At 41.0% G+C, this 22,729-nt stretch overlaps 2 protein-coding genes across 2 annotated transcripts; both read right to left on the bottom strand.

The window, feature by feature from the left end:
* Window positions 1-284: 284 nt before the first annotated feature.
* Window positions 285-675, bottom strand: LOC117141853. The gene has a single exon (XM_033305529.1). The coding sequence runs from the start codon at window positions 673-675 to the stop codon at window positions 334-336; it is 342 nt and encodes a 113-aa protein (XP_033161420.1). The 3' UTR covers window positions 285-333.
* A 1,876-nt stretch (window positions 676-2,551) lies between these two features.
* LOC117140358 lies at window positions 2,552-3,566 on the bottom strand. The gene has a single exon (XM_033303213.1). It carries the CDS (start codon window positions 3,458-3,460, stop codon window positions 2,618-2,620), a length of 843 nt encoding a protein of 280 aa, XP_033159104.1. The 5' UTR covers window positions 3,461-3,566; the 3' UTR covers window positions 2,552-2,617.
* Window positions 3,567-22,729: the final 19,163 nt, after the last annotated feature.

Here is a 22,729-nt window from a genome sequence, read left to right as displayed (position 1 = left end):
TAAATGTTTTCCTTTTAATACATTTATAATTATCCGTTATTAATGGAATACAAAAACGACCGACATAAACTTAATACACATTCAAGGGATTTTAACTTGTTTTTAAAAGATATAAACTGTTCCCCTGTGCGAAAGGAACTGCTCAGTGCCGTCACTTCAGTTATTAAGCTGAAATATTTTTGTCCTGCACTCCATGTCCTGTCATCCGAGTCAGTCAACCGGCCGGTGGCCCATTCAGCCAGCCATTCAGGCAGTCAGACATTTAGCCAGTCTGCCAATGACAGGACCCTCTGCGGCGGCGACTGTCTTCCATCAGAGCCGTGCGTCAGTTGATCACGTTGCCGCTCCACGTGACGATGACAGGGACGCCGGAATGCCAGAATGCCAGTAAGCCAGTAAGCCGGAATGCCAGAATGCAAGAGTGCCGGACGGAGTGCCACACCCCCTCCACAAACTCCGTGGCCATCCGCCCACGGGCATGTTCTGCGGCTCCTGCGTGTAATTGCCGTTGTAATGTCGCCCGACGCGAATATAATTGCTAAAATGTTGCATAAACCGACAGACGTGCCAATGGCCAATGCCCACGACTCTGCCTCCCGTTCCAACACCGTCGCCGGTTGTCCCTGCCTCCGACTGCGGATCAGAGTCCAGGTCGCGGCGACGACACTTTTCCATTTGAATTTAATTTTAATTTACGCCCAACGGCCGGCGCTTCTGCTGCTCGTGATGCCCATTGCCATTTTCCGGAAATTGGCAACGGCAATGGCCAGAACATTCCGCATTCCGGACGTGGCCCCTGGCTTTTGGCCCGGTAGTTGAATGTACACAAGGAGAAAAACATATATATTATATTTTTTATAAATTTATAGTCCCTTTTTACAACTATTTATAATGGCAGTATTCTTGAACTTACTTAATCCACGGAATTTAATTTTAAAATATATTTTAAGAGCTTGATTTAATACTTTTAAGTCTGATATTTATCCAATCTTATTTATCCAATTATGGTTTTAATTTGCAATATTTTTCGCCGTGTAAAAATGAAGCTTAGAGTGGCACTGCGGTTCTGGCCACGCTTCTGACCAAATTTGAAAGGGCTGTCCGCACCGTTGAGTTAATGAGAAGAGACAGAGGTCGAGAGAAGAAGAGAAAAGGGCAAGAAAAAAGGATAGACGGGGCCAAAAGGGAGAAAGCCGTCGACAGACATTTTATGTGCAACCGGCCGAATTGTTAGAAGAACGGCCAGTCTAATTGAAGCGAACTCAAGCAATTAGTCGATGAATTGAAGCAACAAAAGTGCTGGAACGGAGAAACGTATAAATTTAGATAAAGTTGAATTGAAAATAAGTTAGATTCATCAGTTGTCTGAGCAGGGAAATTTATGAGGTACCTTAAAGCCAGAATATAAATTCGATTCACCCTTAAAGTGAAATAAGCCAAGGACTTGAAAAGCAATCATAGTTTTATTAACAGTGTTTGTAAATCAAACGAGTTAGTAAAAATAACCTTTTAGGTAAAGCAACCACTCGGCTTTTTACCATCCAAAATGAACCGTATCAGAGCTAATGAAAAATTTTTCCCATATTAATTAGTAGCCTAGTTTCCTATCTATGTATTCACAAGCTCCGAATTTTCCACTCTCGGTGATTCAAACTGGGCTGGATTTTTATGACGCCAAGTTAGTCATCGCCATGGTGTCTCTGGGGCTATGAGTAAATTTCCGCTGGCAAAAATCGTGTCTCCAAGGGCCGAGTCATTAAGTGCAGACCGGGAATTAACAGACAAATAAAATTAATAAAGAAATAAAGATAATGCATGAGAAAGATGACGCCAAGAGCAGAACTGGAAACTAAAGCCGACCGATTTAATGAAAACAATTTTCCAAATTTGGCAAAACTATTAACCACGCTACGTTAATTTCATTAGCAAGTCTGTCTTTCTTGTTTCGTTGACCGTATTTTATTCACATACACCAAAAAGTACATCTATATGGCAGCCATTAAATGCGCTAATTAGTTGGTCAATTAGCGTATGCTTACTGGATTGTTTTTGGCTCTTTGTTTGTTGGTCCAAAGAGGACGGCCTTTTGGGTGGCGAAGGGTCGAAATCACAGTCACCATCGCGTTTTAGACGTCAGCGGTTCGATCGCCCAACTGTCGCCACCTTAATAAATCAGTTTAATTTAATTCAGTTGACAGCTTTAAGTCAATATTGTTGATTAATTGTTTTCTTTTAATTTCGCTTAATTTTTTTTTTGGTTTTGGTAACCTGCAGCTGTTGCCAAGGGGCAAATGAACACTTCACCGCTCATTAACAGCATTTCATTTTTGTTAATTGGCTCACTTTGGATCCATAATTCTTGTGCACATTGGACGGGTTTCCCGGCTTCAGGTTTTAAATGGAAAATAAATCGAAAATCTATTGTTTTAATAATTCATAAGCAGCAGTTAATGACTTTTCTGGCTATGCCAAAAATATTCTGTAAGTGCATTTAAGTTCAATTATTACAAAAACACCAACATTTGTAATTTTGAACAACCAATTATTATGCTTTTATTGTTAGGATTCGGTATGATTTGAGGAATCCGTTTCAACTGATATAAATTTGTGAACATAACTAAATTTCCTCAGATTTTCTAATCTCGTCTAGGGCATCGCTCCAGGACATGAAGGCATCCTCGCACTCACTCTTAATTCTCTCCGATTGAGAATTCTCGAATTCGGCCAGTTTCTGAAGACGAATTTCCATGCGGCGTTCCACTTCCTCAGTGCTACTTGGTATCCTTTTTATAGGATTATCCCTGCCGAAAAAGGACGACTCACTTTCCGGAGACAATGGTGAGTTCCTCGCTGAGATTGGCGAATCGATGCTGCTGAGATCACTGATACTGGCCGAATAGTGGCAAGAGTTTATATCAAATTGGCTGCCTGAACGTCCAGTAAATAGTAAAAAGCCATCTCCAGCTGCCTTTGTCGGTGGTTCGGGTGGCAATTGACCTATTTTGGACATAAGACAACGACCACGGCACTTGAGCTTATCCATTTTGAGCAGACGAATGAGATCCTCCCGGGAATCCATTTCCACATACGCAAATCCCTTGGGTCGCTTTCCCTTTTTCGGAATGGTTAGGGAACGGATCGAAAAACTAGTGAACACTTTCCGCAACTCGCCTTCAGTGCACTCCATTGGCAAATTGCTGACCAATGCCACAAATGGTGGCTCCATTGTCACCTCCTCTTCCGGATCGGGTGTACTGACCTTTTTCTGCAGATCCGAATTCGATTTTTTTGGCCCATCGCCGTACAAGAAATGCTCTGCGTTGTCCGCCTGGGAAGTTCGCACCTTTGTCACGTGCAACATGTCCTCCAATCCTCCGAGCCCCGACTCGCTGCCGGAAACCGAGGACACGGAAGAGGAGCTGACTGGTGGGAACTTGAAGCTACGCGATGACTTGGACATCTTTGCCACCAGTTACCAACAAATAAAGAATATATGTATTTTTGATATAATGAGAATGTGGGTGTATTTTCCTTGAAAACTGGGAATGTTTTCTGCTACAAAAAGCAATGCCAATTTGAACATTAAATATTACAGCTATTAGTAAAGGAGTTACTGAATTATGAAGATTTTTATTTTATATTAAGCGAATATTTTTGAATCGTGTATATTTCCCGGTGATAATGAACTCTAATTATTGATCCTTCGACTTACAAATGAAAGATATGTCTTAAATCCGGATAAAATCATGATTGCTATCCATCCATATATGACTATTCAGTGATTTTCTCAGCATAAGTTTAATTCTTGAACAATAAATTGCATTTTTCGCGTTCTGTCAATGAATAATTATAGTTGGTGGAGCAGGCAAAAAGCTAGATTGAATATTCCCAGGCTGCGGATCGCATTCAGTGGAGCACCTGCTCCACAGATTCAGTTATACATATATCGACCATCGACCAGACAAATGCCAAGGTTCGCGGATCCCAACTGGCAACTATCGGAGTTGGTTGTGGAAAATATCAAAAGTTCAGCAAACAAGTGGCATGGAGTTGAGCTGGAGTCGTAGTTTGAGTTTGAGTTTGGCTAATGCACGGATTGTGTCGTTTTCTGTTTGCTGTTTGTTAGTTTGGTCGGTTCGGTACGGTTGGTTTGCTGGGTTGGGTTGGGCTGAAACGAGCGAGGATGGAAGGAGGTTTCCACATTAGGCAACTGGCAACGGGCTACACCCATATTCCGTGGAAAATTGGGTGCGTTGGCCAAACACAAACTAAGGTAAACTGATAAAAATCATGGCCTGCAGCATGAGTACGAGTGTTATGGGCTTTCGGACCAAGTAACCCAGCCAAGTGCGAGTGGCCCAGGGGCCTCGGGCCACACTCGTAGTACGTGTCTGGGACCGGGTATTACCAACAGACAGCGGACAGGCTAAAATATTAGGCCAATTATATTTCAAAAATTTACATGACGATGAAGTTGACGATGCCTGGGTCATCTATAATCCAAGCCATAGACAGACAGGGTTCCACTCGAAGGGAATCCACACTCAAAAACATGGTTATATCATAACCATTAACACTTTGAATAGCATTCATTCTCGTAATTATAATTCTACTTATTCTAGATGGAATTTCTTTATAAATTGCATATATATTTATTATAATTACCATATCTCATAGAAGTAGCAATTATTTCAAGAGACCGTAGCTTATGCAAAAAGGAAACTCCTCTTTTATTCATACATTTCTTTTTTCAGTGCAAGTACAGTGTGTACACGAAGGAAGCGTCAAGTGGCCTCCGCCTTCACGTTTTGTTTTCCACACTATCTTGATGCTCTCACCACGGAACGTGCACGGGCATAAGTACGGTGTCTGGAGAGCTACTCGTATCTGGGCACTAGGATCGCTTTCAGCTACATGGAATTTTCTTTCTTTTCGCTTAATTTCATAGGAACAGACTGAATGAAATGCGGCAAAGGTGCAGCGAAGGTAATTAATTTCGAGGATTAGGCATTAGATTTTGGCGATAGCAACGTGTCCCATAATTCTCATATCGAGGGGTCAGACGAACACGTTCGTAGACCCTATCTATCCACAAGCCATCTTAACTCGACGTCTTCTTTGTGGGTCACCAGAGGGCAACACATCGAAATTAATAATTGAATAGGGTCGTATGACTTGGATTAGGTGTAAAAAAAAGAACTAGGATTTGAGGTGCATATCAAATAAGGTTCAGTACCAAGAATGGTATCTCATGCATAAATATGTCATCATTGTAGGCATAACTAATATGGAAACATAATATAGGGAATAATATCACAATTACTAGACTGTGTTAAACAGGAAATTTAGAATAAATAAGTAATTACCCATCGCCTTTTTAAAGGGTTAATGAGCTTTAGTCTACATCAACGTTCCCTTCAAACATCAAGTCAAAACAAAAATCGTAATTTCTTGATTGTGTTCGGTAATTGATGCCATTCAAATAAACGGGAAATATTAAAACCAACAAACCACTAATTATAATACCTAATCAGCGTTTTCTTTCACCTCTATTTATTTATTTTGAGGGCAACAAACTACCCCAAATGTGCCCCCAAATTCAGTCGATCCAAAGCCAAATCCAAAAACCAATGCAAAGCACACACCACACACACCACACACACACACACAGGAAAAGTGTTCCACATGACAGCGTGAATAATTTGTCACCAATTGATGGAAAAGCTGAAGAAGGGGCGGTACCAAAATGAAAACCGTCATCAGGTAAATGCAATTAGCCCCCAGCTCGGATTTTGATTGATGTATTTCGAATGAGCTGCGCCAGGAAAATTAATTAGCTTTAAATTAGGTAGGTAGCCCAGAAACTGGAGGAGAACTGGTGGCCTGCCGGCACACCCAAAATCATTTCCCGGTTTCTATTCCGAGCTTCGAATAAGCTCGAGCACCTTATTAATTAATCAATTGGCTTCGGCAAATTGTCTCGATTGGAGCAATTATCATGATTTGGTTAAACGCAGCTTATGGTGTGCTGGAAAATGCTCATTAAGGGGTTCAATTCAACAATGGGGATAACTAATTGTTTATTTACTCCTCTGCTCCGCTTAAAATATTCAAGTGCATTAAAAGCTAGCTATGTGTTATGATGGTATTCAAATCATAACTTTTATAATATTATTCAGCTAAGAGATATACCCCTCAATGAGCAGATATTAAATCCATTGAAGTAGAAATAAAATGATTTTAAGAATCTATCATTGGTTATTTATTTTCCAAGAAGACTCTTTCTTAAAAGTTTAAATGTGTGCAATCTATTCCCTTTGACAATCCCAATCCCATCCCATGGCATTACCTCCATTTCCACCCCCCATTTTATAATCTTTATGACTATCTCATTTGTGCCAAAATCATGGCATAGATGACTTCTCCCGGTATCGAAATCTGGGGAATCAGAAGTCGCTCCACCGAGCTGCTTCCAAATTGACAAATGCACGGCCTGAGCAGGCCTGAAATGTGAAAATTTATCAATCCGAGGGTTTTTTTCACGCCGGATCCGGTCCGCAGCGAACCGGGCACCGGGAAATAATATGACTTTAGCCACGGTTATCAATAACCAGGCATCGATATTTTATGAAAATTGATACGCCGCACACACAGCGGGTAGGAAAATAAAAATAAATAATAATGGCCATTATTACAGTTTATCCCATGGCGAATAGTTTCGCCCACTCGCTCCGTTTTTGGATGCCAAGGGATTCCTCGAGTCCTTTTGCCGATGCCACTCATAAGCGAACTAATCCGTCAAAATTTATTGCCCACCACCGAGGGGAGCCACTGTCGTCTGCCAATTGATAACGTGCGTGTGAAATTTATCAAATAAATTGAGGCCATAAATGTCAAAGCTGCGCATGATTCATGCACAGACAATCGCAGCTAGCCGGGGAATCCCCTTATTAGCCAGCTTCCGTTTGAGTCAAGGAGTTTCGGGTCCAGTCACAAGTCAATCCCACATTGGATTAGCTGACAAATTTCCAAGTGAGGCACTCCGCTGACTCTCACGAGCTCATTAAACGCACATCAAGTGGTAAGCTGCGAATTATGATTGGAATTTTAATTATAAAAATAAAATACAATAGAATGACCATTCTCATTATTAATGAGTTAAAATATGTTATTTATCATTGGTGCTGCTTTTCAAAAATCTCATTTTAATTGGTATTATAAATACTTCAAAGTGACTAGTTGTATTCGATTGAAATCCATACTTTATATAAATTTCGCTTTGATCATTTCCTTTGCAGCCAGTTCAGGGGTCAATCATTAAATTACTGCCAAGCGAATCTGTGCGATTTCGCTTTCAGCCTTTTGCACATTTATTAAAAACCCATCAAACGTTAAGCCCCCAAATTACGATTTGCATTCAGCATTCAGCTGGCGAAATTTCACCCACTTCCTTTCCCACCTCCAAGCCCCATCTCCATTCCAATCCCATTTCCATTCCGATTTCCATACCGATTCCCACTCCCACCATTACGCGGCGTAATCAGAAAGCGTAGAGAACCGGAGTTTGGATCTGGCTTTTGGGTTTGGGATTCGGATTGGGCTGGAGCTCCAGTTGGAGTTCGAGTTCCAGTTCAGTTCCGCGTGGCCATCATTATTCAGAATTTAGTTTACTTTTTTGCAGCTCCGTCGTTTTTGTCTGACTCCCGACTCTGATTGCATATGAAAGAGGTGAATGCTTTTTCACGCTATTATTAAATTTGGTTATTTCGCTGGGATTTGGCGCGGGCGAGGTGAAGGCCCCGCGATTCGGGTAATGACAATGCATGATGGCACGCCCTGATGGAATACCAATTGGACGAGGCCAGCACTGCGAGAAAATGCTGGCCACAATACTGTGAATTTATTCTATATGATTTAACAAGTTTTTCATAGTGTTTTCTTGTAGTTTTATATGGTAATAGCATAGCATAAAATACAACACTTAATGCAAACTAAAATTTGTCGAATAGGAAAGTTAAGTTATAGATTAATCATTCCTTAATCATCCTTAATCATTTCTTCATCAGCAAATTCCTATAAGAAATCTTATAAATTGAAACCTAAAGTAGCTTGGGGTGTTTTTAATATAGTTATTATCCTTTCTATGAGCAACCTTCATAAAGCATGTTATGTTATCCCCCCTTTGTCCATATAAAATACGCATAAGTATAAAATTCTAAGCCAAAAAAAATTAAAACGATGGCACAAGAAATCGCCACAAATCGGAGAGCAAACACAAGGCAATCGCTGTAAACTAAAAAGCGCTTCCAACTTTGACATAATAAATAGCCGGGCTATGTGAAGGGGGTTGAGTGGGGGTAGGGGGGGATTCGGGGCTCTTAATAAAAGTCAATTGGCAAACCCACAACCCCCCGTAAGTTCTTCGTTTTTCCGGATTTGTCCTTGCCGGACAGCCGTTTGAAATTTTAATAAAAAGTCCTTTTATCGCACTTAGAAGGCCATTTAGTAAGCTAAATTATACCCGAGTATTATCCGGACCAGGATCCAGCCTCTCCCCCACTCTCCTCCTGCGACCCAGAGTCTGAATCTGAATCTCAATCCCAATACCAAAACCCGAAATCGTAGTCAAATTGGCCATGTTAAACCGCACAGCAGTTTGGCCCCTTGTTGTTGTTGACCCGACTTATCTCTTTTTGGCCGAAACGAAACGGAGCCGCACCGGCAACGTAAACTTGCCGCAAATTGGCCAACTTGCCGCTTTTGTTGCCGCTCCTGCTGCATAAGTCCAATTTATTTTTGGTTTTTTACTTCAAAGCGAAGACAAAAAGGCAGCAAAACCAAATCGAATTAAGCTTAAATCTACATAAGCTTTTTCTCTCTGTGTGCCGGTGGATGTGCGGCCCAGTAGTTGGATATCTACAGTGGTGCAAGTACACTAAACTCACTGTTCTAAGTGAACTTTGTGCGGCAGTATTATAAGTATTTTGAAAACTCAATAATATTCAAAATAGTTATAACCAAAGGTATTTTGTGTTTTTAATATGAATATTTAGTTTAACATTTAATTGATAAGCATATGTTACACATTTGCTAATAAGCCACCTTTCGTATTAATTTGCATATTAAAAATGTATATAATATATATGATATCTAGCATGCTTTAAACCACTGTGCCCCATGTTTCCTGACTGTTCCTCTGCCTTTCGGTCCATTTGGTTGCTCTGGTTGCTGTTGTTGCTGGGGAATGAATTACATTTCTCTTTGCATTTTGGCCTGTTGTTGTTGCTGCTGTCGGTTGGTCGTTTCCATTTTTATTTCGGTTTTCCTCCTTTTTTTCTAAATGCTAATTTATGGGCATGTGTTGCCATTTGGTTGCCGTTGGGTAATTTTAGTGCCCACCAAAACACAGAACACACACAAAACACACAGCAACATCGCCACAGAAACTGAAACAGAAACAGCAACACAACCCGAAACAGGAAATGCAGCAAGCGAAATAAAAAGTGAAGTAAATTGCATATTTATGAATCTGTCAATTGTTTATACTTTTATGCATTCGGCATTTGGGGCTATTGTTGCTGCTGCTTTCACAGAATTTCCCAACTTATTATTCGCGCGCTTGTTCGCTGATTGTTGCTGTTGTGTTTTTGTGTTGCTCCAGTTGCACAGCAACAATATTTATAACTTTTTCTGATCAGAACATATTATATATTTGTTTACTTTCATGATTCATAAAAATGTAATAAGAAACATATGAATTATTAATTTTTATCACCTTTTCTTTTTATTTATTATAAAGTATTTTTTTATTATTAGTTAAGAAATAGTGTGCAAAGTTAGCTGAAATTTTTCCCTGTGTGCTTTGCCTGCTGCCACGCCCCCATGTTACTTTTCCGCCCCCCATAACATATGATTCCATTACCATTTACGTATTCACATTTGAGTTCGTTCTGCTTCTCGGTCGTGTTGCTGTCGTTCTTGCATGAATTGCAACTGCAATTGCAACTGCCCCGCCCCCTGACTGACCCCTGGCCGTCCTTCGCCCCCTCAACCTTCACCACCGAGCTCCCCCGCCAGCCCCTGCCCACACCCATCGCTGACCGGCCGGCAGACAAAACAAACGCATTATAACGAAATGTTGGCAAAAAAAAAAACACTAAAAAAACACACAGGGAAAACAACGAAAACAAGAAGAGGAAAACTTACACCTATTTCCTGTAGATGTCCGTTCATGCGTACACTGTGAGAAATTGTGGGTCAAAAACATTTAACACAGCGGTATGCTTTAAAGCTTGATATTTTTAGGGTCAGTCTGCAACATTTCGTGGAAACACAAGACCGAAAACAGATGTACTGACTATCTGACATCATCTTGGTATTTTTTTAAAAGGAAGTTGAACAAGGTCTATTTGAAATTGTTCAACACTTTAAGGGCAAGATCTTACGAATCTGCCGAGAAAAGAAAATATGTTTACATAGTAGTAGCAACTAATGGTTAAAATATGGAAATTGTCTTGCTGAGATAAAGAGATACAACATTCTTAAAAACTGATTCAGAAAATAATATGACTGTTTATTTACTTAAAGTTAGTTATCAAAATACAGAGACTAGAGGTATAGGTGATTTTAGTATAATTGTAATGGCATATATGAGATATATCATTCATTTTTTGCATTATTATAGTCACAATATTATGTTTAGAATGGTAAATGAATTTTTAGATACCCCATTTGGTTTTCTAACTACAATCGCCTGAAGGGCTTTTCTTCGGGTGCATGCAATAAACTTAAATCAATAAACAAAACAAAAGAAAACAACTTCCATTGTCTGTTCCCCGTTGCCCTTTGCCGGTTCGTTTAGGTTCTGTTTCCCATTTGAAGTGAAGGCATTAAATAAGTCGAAAGGTATAAACACAAGCTGGCAAACAAATAAGGCCGAAACCGAAACCGCTTGAACCGAGACCGTCGGAGTAAATGGTTTGGCATTGCTAAGGGAAATGGGAATGGAAATGGAAATGGCAATGGATATGCCAGAGACACACACGGCAGCAAAAACCGTCGAAATTCCTTCACAGAACATTTATTTTCGGCTGCCTTTCGTTACACACATTGATTTCTGAGTTTGAGTTTGAGTTCGAGTTTGAGGCACTGGCCAAGCTGCCCCACACACACACAAACAAACACACACGCGATGCAATAAACTTGAAAAAGGTAAATTGCTGAGCATATTTTGTATCTTTCAGATACCACAACTGGCACCCGAAACTGCAACGCCAGCAACTGAAACGCACTGAGCCAAGAAAACAAACCAAAAATCAAGCGGCAGGAGGAAAACCAATATGAAGATGCCAACCTGAGTGGAAGCGTTTCTTTAGCTTTTCGTCCTTAGTTTTTATATTTATGCACTTTTTCCCCATGACAACTTTGGCACTCAAACAGCTGCTCCAGCTGCCGGGTAAATATTTTACCATTCGCCCGGGATATTCTGCCATCGGGGGGTTGGACAATTGGATAGGTAACAGATAATCTTCGGGGCCAATAAGATATCAAAGTTATGGTGCCCGGGATGTACGGGTGCTTTTAGTTTTGACAACACAATTGCAGCAACTTTCTTTGAATCTGCTGATGCTTAGATTGGATAACATATGCCAAGAGTTCTTACCTCCCTCTACATGTAACCTTCTTTTTTTTAGTTTTTTATGGTATATGGATCCTTACTTGGGGGGATTAGGGTCAGATATTCAATATTATTTACTTAAATTTACTCAAAAGCTTGAAGCTAATCACAAAATCTGTTGTCAGTGTGACCAAGTCAATAAAAATACTCCATTACCTTCAAAATTTTTAAGCCCATGTCATCAGGTCACAAGATTGTATGAATAACTCCATTAGCAATTCATTAATTCCCGCATTAATATGAAAATTACTACACCTTTGGCACCACAGCTCGATAAAAGGGAAACCGCAAAAATAATTAAATTAACCGGCAAGATAATTCCGTTAAAAAGCCACCTGGAATGATCGCTCGGATCAGCCTGCGTTTACCATGTAACTTACATAATGTAACTGCTATTTTTAGCGCAAAAAACTCGTTTCCCTTGGTGTTGGCCCTTATCTTAACGCTTTTAAGCACAGCCAGCAAAAACGAGTCCTGCGGCTGTTACGCTCCTTGACCACACATACATATATAGTATATATTTTAATATACATTTGTATAGAATGAAATCCGCAATGCGGCAGCGAAACATTTGGTGGATAGAATAGAAACTCCCTGGCGGTGGCCACCGGCGGATAAAGTTGGAGGAACTGACTATCTACGACAGCAATTCATTGTGGATACTCATTAGCAGCAGGTAAACACATTTCTGGAACATTGCTTTTAATTAGTAAAACAGACGCCCGGTGTCACGGGTTCAACAAAGTAAACCAAACGGAAGGAAGGGCCCCTGTCCGTCCGCTTGTCCGTTTGTCCGTCCGTCCGTTCGCCAGTATGTCCGCCAGTCACCCTGTGCCTTTTTAATTGCAAGAACGTCAAAACATTTACCAAATTAACGCAATCCAAGCTCAACGAAATTTTTTGGGGCGAAAGAAAAACCACCAAAAAACACGAAAACGAAAGAAAAACGCGAAAGGAATCTACTTTGAACGAGAGGGGGTAACGAAAGAAACAATGCTAAATGTCCGTCAATAGATTGCAGTCAGTGTGTGCGAGGGGAGAATTTCCGACTCTTATCAGATAAACCTGCTCTAATTTGTGTACACTTAGTCAACTGAACGAGGACGAATGGGAAGTGGAAATGATAGTTGGCCAGCACTATATGGCATGGGATATACATATAATGAGTCTCAGCTGGTGGACAGCGAGCATACCAAATCACCCCGGTCGAGGAAATGCTTTTTTCTGTTTTCATTTAATTTCACTTTGAGTCGCAAATCGTTTTTATTTTTTGTGTCAGAGGTACCATATACCCTTGAGACAGCGTGGGCAGTGGGTATGATCGAAGCTCTGTCAGTTGGGGAAACTAAAGTGACTGTGCAATTGAGTAAATTATTAACGAGAGGCCTTCTCTTAAGTATTCAATCTGTTAAATTCTGCTTATATTATATATCTCGTCATTAATCTATACCAATTCTTACAATCTAAAAAAATTTGTAGTTAAACAAAAAAAAATTGAATAATTTAATTCTACTAATTTTCGGAACTGTATAATATTTCATTCTAATTCTACTAATATTCAGTACTGTAAGAGATATTATTATTGTCTCTTCCTAATACATATTACTTTAAATTATATATATAAATAATATTATAATCCTTTTATATCCCACTTGATTCCATACATATTTTTTTGCAGTGTATTTCTTAGGTTTCCTCTATAATCATGTCCCCTTTGCCATCTATTTCTTTTCGGCATTTGTTTTTTGTGTATCTGGGTGCGTTTTTTGTCGTCTTTTCCGCTCGTTCCTTACATTTCTTTTTTTTCGACTCATGTAAAGTGTAATATATTTTTTCGGTACTTTGCAGCGGACAGATACATTTAAAGTCATTCAGTGCAGACATCCCGGGCGCAAACGGCCAAACAGCTGAAGAGGGTAGATGTGGGTTGGGTGTTCCGGACGGCGGCGGTTGAGGTTGCGGGGTCAGTGGATCGGGGCGGGGAGCGCAAGAGACAGGCAACGAATTAACTACAAACGACTACACATTAATGCCAACTTAACAACAGAAGCCGTCCAAGCGACAGGCCAGAAAATGTTGGGAAAGAAAGGGCAAGGTGTTCTGGAAAGGAAGAGGCGATGGAGGGCATAAAATACCAGAAGCTAACGACTACGACGAACGGATATACTGAGGCTGGAGCTGCTACACACAAGCTGCGGGTGTGCGGGAGTGTGAGTGTGTGTGTGTGAGAGAGATCCGCAAGATACAGATACGAGCCATAAGATATGAGATACAAGATACGACCCTGGACATGGTCACGGGCACGGCTAAAATACAATATATTATGCGTGCGTTGGCTCTTTTTTGTATTTGCCTCTGCTCTTTTCACTTGGCAACACAGAAATGGAGACACCCCAACCGCTGGCATTCTTCAAAATTAACATACCACGAAAAGTACACAAAACTAAAGAAGTGTTTGCCATGTTACTAGTTGGGTGCATGGATGGATGGATGGACGGATGGATGGCCGGCTGGTAAATGTGGATGCATGCCCCGTTTCGAGAACAAGTTACTGGGCTCTGGACAGCTGATGGCCAGTGGATCCGATGACCGTGGCGTTGGCTTCGAGCATATGGTCGAGATTTACCCAGTTAAGTGGGTAGTGGGTCATTGGGAGATGAATGCTCGAATATGTGCTCCTTTAACGGCCTTACTTAAATTCTCATCACTAAATAAAAACAAATTTTATCTTTTTCAAATAAAAAAGTATAAAAAGTTATTATTTTTCCTCTCCTCAGCTAAACTTTTACCACATTTTGTTCAAAATGAGATTATTTGAAAATTGCAAGCTCGGCGGACTTGAGTGGTATAATTTTCCTTTCCAGAAAGAAACCCATCTATTTTGTATGTCCCATTATATTCTATTAAATGAATGGCAGGCAAGACATCCCAAGTTTAAAGCTTATCAATCTGGCTGATCTTAGTTGATGGCGAACTTTCTATTTTGTTCTTGGCAGAAACCATGGAAAAAGTCTGCTTTCACGGCCCATTCACGTGGATCCAATTAAAGTTGCCACTCTGGCAGTTTTCCCAACAGCCAAGCAAAGCCATCGATGGAGCGGAGTTTCTGTTCGGGCTGAACAAGAGGAAGCCACAGAATGCTTTGACAGCATCAAGGACGATGATGATGTGATTCCACCGGCGGCTTGCTTCAATTATAGGAAATTGCGCAAATCCTTCAAACTTTCGCCCCTAGACCGGCAAAAGTTCCTGCGCCAAATCTGCCCAAGTCGCTGGGGAGCGGAACTGCCATCTTATTAGCGCTCTTCTCGACTTTCCTGTGACACTAATCCCGCTGCAAGTTCCCTGCACTTCAACTTCAAGTTGGCTGCACATAAGCCGGGGCTCATCCACCCAAAAATAAAAGCGAAACAACAAGCAAACAAAAGCACCAGTAAACTGGCAACAAAACAGGCTAACGTCGATGCCGATTGCGATTGCGATTCGCGATTTGGGATTCGGGATTCGGCGGGATTGCCATTGCCATTGCGGTGCGCAGCTCCTCTGGAACAGATTAAATTCCAAATTGTTTTTCATGGGCCGACAGACAAGTCCGCCGTCCTGACATCGCCTCATCCACCCCAGATTTTCGAGAGCCTCTGCCCCCAGGCGCTGGCTAATTCCCGTACGCAATGAAAACAATTTGTATCCTACGCTTTATATCCCTACCCTGTAAATGGATTTGGACAAAGGAATACGGGGTATATTTTTGATACCTAATTCTGAAAAATATTAAGCATTGTTAACTTTGAATCTGCATTTATTATTTTTTGCTAATCAATCTTACAAAAGAACAACTTTATGGTTGCTTTCTTGTAAATGTACACATTTTCAATGTATTAATTTTATAACTTCCATTTTCTCTACTTATGAACGTATTTATTAATGGGTATTCCGTGCGCCTAGTAATTGTTTCTAGATTACTTGTCTTTATGGCTGCATTTTTTATTCTTCTCTGCGCCTGAACAAGAGCGTTGATTTTATCAAGCTTATTATATGGGTCGTGGTCGTGGTTGTGGCCGTATCATCAGGCTGGGGTGCAACCCTTTTCGGGTTCTTGAGCTGCTGCAACAACAATGACAGCGGCTTGTGCAGATGGGGATCGTTTTAAGGGATCGGAGAATATCCACATCCAGTGTACAGCCATGCAGATAAAGAAAGATCAAAGCTGAGCAACAAGAACCAAATCATTATATCAAATATTAATTATTCAAATTAAGATTGGTGTAAAGAATAGTGTTGTTAACAAATTAAGATTGGTGTAAAGAATAGTGTTCCTAACAAATTGTTCTCTCTGCCCCTCAGACAAACCATTAAAATAGTACTAAAGTAGGCTTAAATTTTTCCCCCAGTGCACCCATCCATCCACTGGATGGGCCTCAGCTGGCATCCTGGCCCGCATGATTCGGTCACATCCACATAAACAACCAAGACCCTTTTCGCTGGCGGTGGTGCCCCAAGTGCAATGCAGCGCGAAATTCCACTCATTTTTTAACAAGTTCTCAACGCTTTTGTTGCACAACAATGCGAAGGTTGATTCTCAGTTCCCGGGGGGAAGTCGGAGAAGGGGGCTCCGAAGGGACAGGGGACGTGGCACTTCATATCATAAACTTAAGTACCAGCAGCGACCGAGAAGACAGCGTCATCTCTCCTGCCCTCCGTCCCTCATCATTTATTGTACTGCTGTGCGTACTCCCTTACCTTCAGCAAAGGTAACCCAGATAGTGATGACAAGCGGGAACTAGCTAAAAATGTAGTAGTGTAGATATACAGACATATATAAGATACTACATCTCATAAATCGGTATATAACATTATACTTTGTAGTTTCAAAAACAGTGCAATGATGACATTTATATCATAGTCAGATATTTAAAATCATATTAACAATCCCTGAAGATGTAGATTATGTTATAATAGGTATTGATGATCTAACTTTAATTTCCGTTGAGTAAGGGTTTTCATAACAGAATGATATACTTTTAAGTCCTATAATGCACCTCTTTGGTAGAAATAACTACTTCTCCAGTTTTTCCCAACTCAAAAGTAGCCATTCGGCCAGCATTGATCCCGGGTAACCCAAGAGCCAGCACATTCAGTTTGCCAACGTCAGCGGCTACCGGAGTGCCTGCCTGCTACCGCTTTTGATACTCGTTTTGGTTTCGGGCTCTGATGATGACATTGACAGTAGACCCCAGACCCCAGAGACCCCTTTTACCCCCCTGAGTACCACCCCCCTCGGAATCAGCTGTTGCTGCCGGACGGGTTGCTCAAAGAACTATCTACTATCTACTGGCTGAGGTACGGGTGCGGGTACGGGTACTCAGAATGCTTTGGCACAATTAAAGCTGCTGGTCGCCTGTCTCACTCAGCTGACCTGACGTTGTCTTGTGTCGTCAGTGTCTCTGTCTCTGTCTCTGTCTCTGTCTCTGTCTCTGTCTCTGTCTCTGTCTCTGTCTCTGTCTCTGTCTCTGTCTCTGTCTCTGTTCCTGTCTCTGTCTCTGTTCCTGTCTCTGTGGTTGGCCCCTTGTTATTTATTCGCCTTTATTTGGTTTTTCATCCAGCCGCACTCTGATCTCGGCAAGTGAAAACATACAGATCGAGGTGATAGTAAATTAAGTAGCTGATTGGAGGAATATGTCTTGAGGTGCGCTCGAACTTGCCTCAAAGAGACCGCCTCAAAGCCTAGGGCAGAAACAATATTGCCTTTCGTACAAGTACATGTGCATATAAATAGAGTTTCTACTTTAAAGCGCTAGCTCTTAAGTTGAAGAAATTCAATATCAACAAGGCAGTAACACATACTAAACTATATTAGGTTTAGGTTTTAGAAATATTTTAAATTGCAATTTAAATTACAATTGATAGATATAGTTTTAGTGATAAAGTTATAATCTGGAAAAGGAGTATCATAATTGTTTACTAAGGATATATGTATGTATAAGCCCGCCTGCTTATTGGGATCCTAATACCATAAATATGGCTCTTTAACTACAATCCTCCGATCCTCAACTCTTTTCGGCTAACAAGTTCAAGCCATTCTCGCGGGCTTATGGCCCAGTGTGCATTGTCATTGTCCCATCAGCGTTTTGCTGTCGCTGTCATTATTGTTTGCTTTCTTGCTGCTGTCGGTTTTTTGTAACCTTAGAACTTCTAAAGTTGTAGCTGCCTTTCTCGCCGCAGCCTTTGTAAATGGGCATAATACCGGAAACCCGCAACACAGCAACAACCGCCGATCGACAGACTTTATAGTAACCAACCAGCCGAGCGAACAGGCGACCGACTGACACCGACAATGACAACAGCTGAGCGCTTGCACTGAGAGAAAAGAAGTTACATATTTACACTTACAGTTTTTTATACGCTCATGCTGCCACAAAGTGAAATATAAGAAGGTTAAGAATCATGTTTTATCTTGGAAGTCCACCTGAGCATTATTTTCTACCGTGTTGAATTGGAGCTGGAGTTGGACACTGGGTTCCAGGAGCGGAGTGCCTAAGGGGGATCGGGAAGAAGGTAGCCGGGAATAAGGGAGTCGGCACAGGGATGGGGTATCTTGGTATGTGGTTCGAGCAGCTGAGTTCTTGCCGGTGCCGTGCGGTTCGGTTCACTTCGCTGCCTCTCACTCATTTCATAACAAAACGCCACAACAAATATCAAAAACAACCAGGAAAGGAGTTCAAGAAATTAGTTTAAATTAAGTGCATACCTCTTCATAAGGAAAAATGAATGAATAATAAATTGAAATTTCAAAAAAAAGCTGTATGCATTTGAAAACAGTTCTTGCAAGAATTGTGTTTAGTTTGTTTTGCTAATCTCGAATTCGAGGGTATAACATAGTTCCGGACAAAGCTGCAGTTCCGACTTTGGCTGCAATCCCTTTCTCTGGCAGCGTATGAAAAACTTGCCGACAGTTCCGGTGAAAATTCACGTTTAACCGAACAATTAATAGAATCCACTCGACAACTGCACAATTTACAACATTGTGTTCTGTCCACCGGCCTCCGGACTCCAGAGTCTGGCGGTTCTGTTTGTTTGTCTGTAACTGGCAGCATAATTACCACATATTTTCTGTAAGTGGCACGGTGCGAAGTTCCCATTTAGCCAAGTTGGAGATTCCGAGTTGGCCACTTCCCAGACCGCCGATGCCACGGGAAATGAGATTCATTCTTGGCGTTTTTCCCTTCTGGCTTCGCCTTTTGTTTTCCGCAGCATTCCGAAAATGCTTCACTCGCAGTATGATCGCCACTTGAATCTTTCTAGTTGGGAGTAAACCAAATGCTCTATGCCCCGGAAAGTCGGAAAAACCGAAAGAACAATTGACTTTGTTAACGTCTATGATATGGTTTAATTAAATAATGCGGGATTATGAGAGGAATCTAATTTAATTTGTCATGACTTGGATTATAATAATACCTATCTGGATCTGGATAGTCGTATGCCGCAGTATTGCATTGCACAGTAATTAATCCGGAAAGTACTTTATGTTGTAACTATTTTGCAATTCCACTGAAGACTATTCTGCAAATGATAACTATCTATTTGTACACGAGATCTTCGAGAGTTTTCAACTCTTGGAATCTATTTAAAATCCAATTAAATCTTTCCCTCATTTCCCTTCATTTACAAATAAATTGGTTTCGGATATCATAGTTACTCTACGAGAAATATGTTATTAAGTAGGGTAAGATGCCTGGGAACTCGCATTTTGAAATGAAACTCGAAAAAACTAATGTTTTAAATGGTATATAACATTCAGAACACCGAAGCCCCAAGGTGATATGGATTCCATGACCAATTCCAATTGATTTCCCCTTTTTCATATTTTCATATCCGTTCTTTTGTAGTTTTTCCCCACAGACGCCACCAAGATCATTAGCCGATGGCCGGCCACTAATTGATGAGCGTAAAATAAAATGCCAACTAATTTTTAATTAAAATTTGTATAATCCACCGCCAACTGGACGGAGGACCCACCGCAGGGGATAAGATCTAATTGCCATAATTAATTCTCATATAATTTGGGCGACGAAGGCGACTACTGTTTTTATTGTCTGGGCCTGTGTTTTTTTTATTTTTTGGGGGGGCCATTTACATAATTTCATAATATGCAAATGGATCTGCATCGGGGCAAGATCGAAGATAGAAGCCATTAAAGGCAGGGCAACAAATCACAGTTGGACTGGGAGGCCTCTTCAGATACAAATTGCAGATCGGTATCTTTTGATGCGTAATTAATAACTGCAGTGGGATCCGGACCGAGACCCTTAAAAGGAGGACCCTTGAAAATAAAATAAAAAAATAAATATCTCAGGGGTAGGGGTGTACAGGCATTATTCCCGGATCTGTAATGTGAGAGCGACGAGGAAAACTGGAAACCGCAGCGAAGACAATGGCCTGCATGTTGTGAGGAAAAGTTGTGTGGAAACCCCGTGGAAAATTCGCGTCTCAAGCGGGCATCGCTTGTTTGTTTGTTGTTTTCCCGTGCACCCATTGTCAAGAACCCACCCGACAACTTTATTGATAGATTGCGATTTCTGGGGACTTCTTCTTTTGGCTGCCCAACAAAAGGCAACAAGTTTACAATTACCTTTTGTCAACGCGTGAATTCTAAAGGAGGTGAAAGCCAAATTTGCGTAACAATACAATTTTCGCTCGCTGATTTATAGATATTTAATAAAGCCCTTTCCCAGGCCAGACATCTCAAGGAAGATCGGCGAAGGGCGCTATCATTTGCATGATAAAAGTCGCGACTCTCGAGGGTTGGGAATGCATGGGAATGCATATGGGTTAAATGGGTGGGTCCTGGCGATAATAACAAGCTTCTTGCTGCACCCCGACGATCACGATTTTCCTTAACCTGAACCCCCAAAAAGATTTTCACAATTTTCCAGCGCCGTTTTCCCCCTTTTGTTGTTTGCCAGCGCAAAATTATGACGCAATTTATAGTTTTCGAGTTTCAGAGTTGCATTGGTTTTCCATTGTTGAGGGATTTCGGCCGCGGCATAACTAAGATTTATTTCCGGCTTTGTGAAATTTACACCGCATGCCACCGGAATCGGTTGCTCTGGCCAGCAGCTGTAAGTTTGGTGAATAAGTCGGGGCGGTTTGAAAAGAACAAAGTTCTTTACTCATTTTTTTTTACAACGTGAGAATCGCACGGATCAATCCCGCTCAGATTTGAATGGGCATATACTGGCGTAATAAAAATGTTTATGACCATGGCAACCGGCTGTAATCCGTAATCCCCGCCCGGGTATCCAAACAAAAGCTCTGCAAGTCCTTCTTTCATAGTTTTTTTTTTTTGTTATCCGGGTAAGCATTTGCCTTGAGAATCGGTCATGGCAATAACTTTAATCTGCTTTTCATTGATTACAGTATGTTCTTGCGCGACATTTATGCCCGTAACGATGAATGTGTTTTTTTGATAGCTGTTTATGGCCAAGGGAAATGCCGCTTTTCATTTTTGGTGGTGAAAAGTGGCTGCGGAATATGGCAGGAGTCTAAATGACTGAGTCTGATGTACAGGCACGTTGTTAAATATTGACATTTCAGGTAGTTTCAACTGATGAAATAGGTATTTCTAAGCCATTTAACAATATTTAAATATGGCCTATTAAATCTGTAATAACGAAGCTGGAAGAAAGTGTGTTATTATCTTTTGCGGCCATTCGATATGTTAAAATATTAAAGCCACTTCTCTCTTTGTACGAGAAAAGTCCAATCTTAAGGTTTTTGATAAGTTCACTCCGGACTTTGTTAACCAGATGCCATCAGCAAAATGCAAATGAGAACCATAGTTTCTTATCGCTGAATAAATTGCCGGTCAGTGAGCATATGGTGGACCCCGAAAAGGCAGCACAAGGAGGATAACTCATCGGGAAATGGTTTGCGGTCTCTAGCTTCTGACAGACTTCCCCCGGCGCTGATGATGCAACAATATTTCATCCCAATAAAATATGAAATATTACGACTTCGACTTCTATGGCCGGGATGGAATTTTCGGCCTCGTATCGCTGCAATCATAACTCAAGCGAACCGGCGTTATGTAATCCAATACCAGAACATATAGTGCACGAGATGTGGCACTCGTTACGTGGCTGTATGTTAATATTATGCGATAATTTATGGCACTTGCCCGATTTCTGTGTCAACGCTCGTGTATAAATAACAAATTTCGGTTTACGACACCGCTGACCTTCGCTGACCCCATCCTCCAGCCCCATCCACCTCCCCTGGCAACCAATTTGTACTCGAAATCTTTGGGGCCGCCGTCCACAGATCATTTAACAAACTCGAGACAACGACTGGCTTTGTGCCCCGTACATACGTAGTTTTCATTTCAAAAACATTTGATTTGTGTGCCATCAAATGCGAACTTTATTGGAGGTCATTTTCGGCAGATAAGAAACCAAATGGAAGTCTGAATAAATGAACTATATTTTTATTAAATTTGTATTGTATGTTGCCAAGGGGTTTTGCTTACTGCTAAAAATGCGGACTTCTTGAGGCAAATAGTTTAATACTAGTACTTACTTTGATATACAAGTAAATGTTACAAACACTTAACATTAAATGAATATGAATATATGTAAAGCCTCATGTGTGTAAGCCCATTTTATAATGAAAATATTCTACTTTAAATTGTAAAACCAGAACTTTATTCAGCACATTTCACTCCTCAACTTGTTGGCTCAATTTTAATTCATTAGTAAAATGCCTTGTGCCTTTATTATCCGACGGTAATAAATATGTTGGCAGCGCATCGAAAAATAAATATTGTTTCAATTTATTGGGCTTGGTTAAAATGAATTTGGGTGAATGCAGCACATGCTGCAGACAGACAGACAAATGCAGCATAAATCATCTTCAGTTTCATCTGCAGCTACAAGTTGCAGTGAAGCGTTTGCGTTCGCGTTCGCGTACTTGCCACATGCTGCCAAATGGTGGAGAGGTTCTTTCTTCGGCCGCTACGCCCACACAAGCGTTTCCCTTTTCGTTACCACGAAACAT

This window comes from Drosophila mauritiana, chromosome 3L (genome assembly GCF_004382145.1).
Source record: "Drosophila mauritiana strain mau12 chromosome 3L, ASM438214v1, whole genome shotgun sequence".
In the NCBI taxonomy this organism is placed as follows: domain Eukaryota; kingdom Metazoa; phylum Arthropoda; class Insecta; order Diptera; family Drosophilidae; genus Drosophila; species Drosophila mauritiana.
The sequence above is the reverse complement of the archived record's forward strand: the minus strand, read 5'-3'. Positions and strand labels throughout refer to the sequence as shown.

What these genes read in the sequence shown, in the direction of transcription:
- LOC117140358 (XM_033303213.1), bottom strand. Translation starts at nt 3,460, where the DNA reads ATGTCCAAGTCATCGCGTAGCTTCAAGTTCCCACCAGTCAGCTCCTCT.
- LOC117141853 (XM_033305529.1), bottom strand. Translation starts at nt 675, where the DNA reads ATGGAAAAGTGTCGTCGCCGCGACCTGGACTCTGATCCGCAGTCGGAG.